Here is a 6001-nt window from a genome sequence, read left to right as displayed (position 1 = left end):
TAGTTTACCCAAGCTTTAAACAGTTAATTAATAAGGCATTTTTGTTAGAAAATATAAATGCATTTTACATTCTACATGTCTTGTATACCCATGTTTAAGATATCTCAAATTTTATCTACATTTCATCTCAAATTGCATGACAAATTGAAACCTTAAAAAAAAAAAAACTATTCGATATCCAGTTAGTCAATGTTAACTCTTTAGAGTTCTTCAAATTGTACAGTGGCTCCAGTGCTTTGAGAACATTGCCACACCTGTTTTTGCTGAATCGCCACTCCTACATACCACCACTAAACAATAGTTGTCCTATTATGAACACAATAGTGATTCAACAAGTAAGACAGTATGACGGGTATAACATTGTCACTACCTCTGCTTCTCTGTCACTCCATTCTGCCATTCCCACTTCCCCAGGCCCCCCATATTTGTACCCTTTTGGTAGTTACTCCGAACCTTTTCTTAAGTTTCCCATTGAAGTAGTACACAAAACCCACTATCGGACCCAATTGGCCACTGCGTGCAATACTGCTCCCCAAAGGAATCGTACATTGGATACGACGTTTTCCGATATGTCCCTTTTTGGCCCCAAAGGCATAATGAAATGTATTCGGTACGTCCCGCACATGTCTTCCGGGGGCAATTTGTGCTATGTCCCTTTGACGGCCCATGTTAACTTTGCGACATAAGCCTGAAGTTCTGCAGTCAGTAGCAGATGTTTTGCCTGGTTGAATTGAGTCTGGTTGAAATATGATTTATGATATGTTGGTTATTTGTTTAGTTGGCTGATAGAGTTGTGTTTGGTTCATATACAAATGGCTTGGTTAATGTTGTAGCCCCGTTTCTGAGGTTTTTGCAGAACTATAACGTCAATATATTCGTTCTTCATGGGTTCATTGGCATTCACTTTGTATGCTAAACTCTGTACGTTTTATGTACACTTGCGTCCAAATGGGGGACGCTCGGGGTCAACAGGTTTTAATTGCTTTGACTCAAATTGCATTCAATGACAGTGACATGACTCAAAAACACCACCAAAACTGTATTTACAGTCCATTTTGCACATATTTACATACTAATTCCCAACATAACACAAAATTACTATATAGTAATTTGCTACACTCTGCTTCATCTTAACAATTAAAATAAAAAAGACCACAGCTGCTCCCCAGTATGATATTATTTTTCCTTCCGGTGGTTGCAATTCATTAACCATATAGAATAATTATTTTCCTCATAGAGGAAAGTTCAGAGACAAGAGGGCTACCGGCTGTGTGGCATCTAGGTTGCATTAGTGCACTTTGGATGTGAGATGAACTGTTGTGTTGAGAGGCATGTTGATAAAAATAACTTTGTAAAGAATTTGAAACAACAACTCAGGATGGACAAATGTGTGTAACCACAGACCTAGTAGTGAGGAGAATAATGGAACTAACTGAGGCTAAATATGTTCAGGGCCCAGACATTTGTGGTATGCCACTGAGTGTAACCAAATATATGACAAAGAAATATTTTAATTAATCTTTTTTTATTAAATTATATAATAATTTTATTAAACTTTAGTTCATTATTCTTGGCCTTTTAGATAAAAACACCACAGAAGCTATACACTGTTCTCATACATCAGAAAAGCTTTATTAAACAGGTTTTAATATATACCAAACCGTAGTCACATTACATCAAACCACTGCAATAAATATGCATATTATATATAAATATATTTGCAAAAGTGCAAAAAACAAAACAAAAATAGTAGAGTGCAGATCAAGGTTATAATTATCAATTGTTTTTTTTATATTTTATTTTTGAATTTAAGATTTAAATTTCAGTGTGTTTGCTAGCTTTAGCTTAGTTTCTGTTTTTCATAAAGGTTTAGCTTTAGTTTTTATATATTCAGTTTTACAGAATATTTTGATGTCTCAGAGGGAAGAAGAAAGAAAACTTGTCACCTGCAATTTTATTCTGACTCAAACAATAACACTGAGCTGAATAGCTTGGATGAATGGCATCTAATTAAATATTTGAATCATGTTCTTGTTATTTAATCTCCCTTTCTCTTTTTTAGTCACCTTTTTTGTTTGTGATATACTATAGCTAAATCACTAAAATTCAAATTAATTAATTTTTATTTAAAAGAAATTCCCAATTTTTTCTTAACCAGGTAATGTTTCAACTTAGTTTTAGTTTTCTTATAGGTTATAGTTTTTATTTAGTTTCAGTTGAAAACAATATTTTTTACTGCTTTTCATTTCATTTTGAGTTTTAGTTTACAATAATAATCCTGTTTCAGGTGGCTTCATAGGTGCTTTGTTGAAGCCTCCTTGTTCTAACAGACAGCAAAGATAATCAGTCCGAGCAGCAGATGGAGCATACTCAGTCTGAAACAGCAGGCGTCACTGCTAGTAGTTGCGGTAGTGGCTATTGTAGATGTTGTTGGGGCAGATGTGGGTTTAGCAAAGGCGGCATCAAATGTATTCGCCGGGGGAGCAATTGTTGTTGTCGGTAAAGCAGCTGTTGTCGCCGGTGCGGCAGTTGTCATCGTTGGTGCAGTGCTTGTTGTCATTAGGGCGGTGGTTGACGTCCGCGGGGCAGCAGTTGTTAGGGCAGCAGTTGTCCTTAGTAGGGCAGTTGTTGTTTGGACGGCAGTTGTTGAGGTTGGGGCAGTTGTTGTCAGGTTGGCTGCAGTTGTTGATATCGGGGCAGTAGTTGTTGTTGGGGCTTCAGTTGTTGTCACTTGTGCCTCAGTTGTTGATTTCGGGGCAGTTGTTGTCATTTGGGCCGCAGTTGTTGTCGGTGCTGCAGTTGTTGTCATTTGAGCTGCAGTTGTTTGTGCGGCAGCAGTTGTTGACAATTGAGCAACAGTTGTTGATGTTGCGGCTGAAGTTGATGTCATTTGGGCTGCAGTTGTTGATGTTGGGGCAGTAGTTGTCATTTGGGCGGCAGTTGCTGTTGGGGCTGCAGTTGTTGGGGCTTCAGTTGTTTTCATTTGGGTGGCAGTTGTTGTCACTTGGATCGCTGTTGTCATTTGGGCCGCTGTTGTTGTTGTTGGGGCGGCAGTTATTGATGTTAGGACAGCAGTTGTTGGAGCGACAGTTGTTGTTTGGGCAGCAGCTGGTGATGTTGGGGCAGTAGTTGTTGTTGGGGCTTCAGTTGTCATTTTGGCGTCAGTTGATGTCATTTGGGCCGTTGTTGTTGGGGCGACATTTGTTGATGTTAGGACAACAGTTGTTGGGGCGACAGTTGTTGATGTGTGTGCGGCAGTTGTTGTTGGGGCTGCAGTTGTTGTCATTTGGGCCGCTGTTGTTTTTGGGGCGACAGTTGTTGTTTGGGCGGCAGTTGCTGTTTGGGCTGCAGTTGTCGTTGAGGCATCAGTTTTTGATGTTTGGCCGGCAGTTGTTGTTGGGGCTGCAGTTGTCTTTGGGGTAGTGGTTGTTGCCATTTGGGTCGCAGTTGTTGTTGGGGCGGCAGTTGTTGATGTAAGGTCAGCAGCTGTTGGGGCTGCAGTTGTCGTTTTGGGTGCAGTTGTTGATGTTGGGGCAGTAGTTGTTGTTGGGGCCTCAGTTGTTGTAATTTTTGCGGCAGTTGTTGTATGGTGGCCAGTTGATGTTTGGGCGACAGTTGTTGGCGCGGCAGTTGTTGATGTCAGGACAGCAGTTGTTGTTGGGTCCACAGTTGTTGTTTGGACAGCAGTTGTTGGGGATGCAGTTGTTGTTATTTGGGCCGCTGTTGTTGTTTGTGGAGCAGTTGTTGATGTTGAAGCAGCATTTGTTGTTTGGGATGCCGTTGTCGTTGGGGTTGTGGATCTTGTCATTTGGGCCCCAGTTGTTGTTGTTGGTGCGGCAGTTGTTGTAATGTGGGCCAATGTTGTTGTTGGGGTCACACTTGTTGATGTTTGGCCAGCAGTTTTTAGGGCCACAATCGTTGATGTTTGTGCAGCAATTGTTGTTGGGGTTGCAGTTGTCGTTAACGCTTCAGTTGTTGTCATTTGGGCGGCAGTTGTTGATGTGGCTGCAGTTGTTGTCATTTGTCTCGCAGTTGTTGTTGGGACGACAGTAATTGATGTTTGGGCGGCAGTTGTTGGCGCGGCAGTTGTTGATGTCAGGACAGCAGTTGTTGTTGGGGACAAAGTCGTTGTTTGGGCGGCAATTGTTGTTGGGGCTGCAGTTGTTGATGTTGTGGCAGTAGTTGTTGGGGCTTCGGTTGTGGTAAATTGGGCCGCTGTTGTTGTCATTTTGGCCGCTGTTGTTGTTAGGGCCACAGTTGTTGTTTGGGCGGCAGTTGTTGGTGCTGCAGTTGTCGTTGGGGATGCAGTTGTTATTTGGGCTGCTGTTGTTGTTTGGGCGGCAGTTGTTGGTGCTGCAGTTGTCGTTGGGACTGCAGTTGTTATTTGGGCTGCTGTTGTTGTTTGGGGAGCAGTTGTTGTTGTTAGAGCAGCATTTATTGTTTGGGCTGCCGTTGTCGTTGGGGTTCTGGATGTTGTCATTTGGGCCCCAGTTGTTGTTGGGGCGGCAGTTGTTGTCATTTGGGCCCCTGTTGATGAAGCGACAGTAGATGTTGTTGGGGCGACAGTTGTTGTTGTGGCTGCCGTTGTTGTTGGGGATTCAGTTGTTGTTATTTTGGCCGCTGTTGTTGTTAGGGGAGCAGTTGTTGATGTAGAAGCAGCAGTAGTTGTTGTTGTTGTCGATTCAGTTGTTGTAAATTGGGCCGCTGTTGTTGTCATTTGGGCCGCTGTTGTTGTTGTTGGGGCGGCAGTTGTTGATGTAATGTCAGCAGCTGTTGGGGCTGCAGTTGTCGTTTTGGGTGCAGTTGTTAATGTTCGGGCAGTAGTTGTTGTTGGGGCCTCAGTTGTTGTAATTTTTGCAGCAGTTGTTGTATGGGGGCCAGTTGATGTTTGGGCGACAGTTGTTGGCGCGGCAGTTGTTGATGTCAGGACAGCAGTTGTTGTTGGGGCCACACCTGTTGTTTGGACAGCAGTTGTTGGAGATGCAGTTGTTGTTATTTGCGCCGCTGTTGTTGTTGGGGCGACAGTCGGTGATGTTTGGGCGGCAGTTGTTGTTGTGGCTGCAGTTGTTATCATTTGGGTCGCAGTTGTTGTTGGGGTGACAGTTGTTGTGGCTGCAGGTGTTGGGGCTGCAGTTGTCGTTGAGGCTTCAGTTGTTGTTATTGGGGTTGCAGTTGTCATTTGGGGAGCAGTTGTTGATGTTAGAGCAGCAGCTGTTGTTTGGGCTGCCGTTGTCGTTGGGGTTGTGGATGTTGTCATTTGTGTCCCAGTTGTTGTTTGGGCGGGAGTTGTCGGGGCGGCAGTTGTTGTCATTTGGGCCAACGATGTTGTTTGGGGGGCAGTTGTTGATGTTTGGGGGGCAGTTGTTGATGTTTGAGCGGCAGTTGTTGTTGTGGCTGCAGTTGTTGTTGTGGCTGCTGTTGTTATTGTCTGGATAGCAGTTGTTTGGGCGAACGTTGTTGTTTGGGCGGCAGTTGTCGGGGCTGCATTTGTCGTTGAGGCTTCAGTTGTTGTTATTGGGGTTGCAGTTGTCATTTGGGGAGCAGTTGTTGATGTTAGAGTAGCAGCTGTTGTTTGGGCTGCCGTTGTGGTTGTGGATGTTGTCATTTGTTTCCCAGTTGTTGTAGGGGCGGCAGTTGTTGTCATTAGGGCGGCAGTTGTTGTTTGGAGGACAGTTGTTGATGTTTGGGCGCCAGTTGGTGTTGGGGCTACAGTTGTTGTTGAGGCTACAGTTGTTGTTGTTGTGGCTGCAGTTGTTGTTGGGGCTGCAGTTCTTGATGTCTGGATAGCAGTTTTTGGGGCGACAGTTGTTGTTTGGGCGATAGTTGTTGGGGCGGCAGTTGTTGTCATTTGGGACAAAGATGTTGTTTGGGGGGCAGTTGTTGTTGAGGCTACAGTTGTTGTGGCTGCAGTTGTTGTTGGGGCTGCAGTTGTTGATGTCAGGATAGCAGTTGTTGGAGCGACAGTTGTTGTTTGGGCGGCAGTTGTTGGGGCTGCAGTTGT

General features: G+C 43.9%; 1 protein-coding gene across 1 annotated transcript; it reads right to left on the bottom strand.

Moving 5' to 3' along the window:
- Window positions 1-1611: 1611 nt before the first annotated feature.
- On the bottom strand, window positions 1612-5871 carry LOC137883534 (mucin-2-like). The gene has a single exon (XM_068725060.1). The coding sequence runs from the start codon at window positions 5846-5848 to the stop codon at window positions 2324-2326; it is 3525 nt and encodes a 1174-aa protein (XP_068581161.1). The 5' UTR covers window positions 5849-5871; the 3' UTR covers window positions 1612-2323.
- Window positions 5872-6001: the final 130 nt, after the last annotated feature.

This window comes from Cebidichthys violaceus, unplaced genomic scaffold (assembly GCF_023349555.1).
Source record: "Cebidichthys violaceus isolate CVI_PGR_0920_01 unplaced genomic scaffold, fCebVio1.0.p SCAF_33, whole genome shotgun sequence".
Lineage (NCBI taxonomy): Eukaryota > Metazoa > Chordata > Actinopteri > Perciformes > Stichaeidae > Cebidichthys > Cebidichthys violaceus.
The sequence above is the reverse complement of the archived record's forward strand: the minus strand, read 5'-3'. Positions and strand labels throughout refer to the sequence as shown.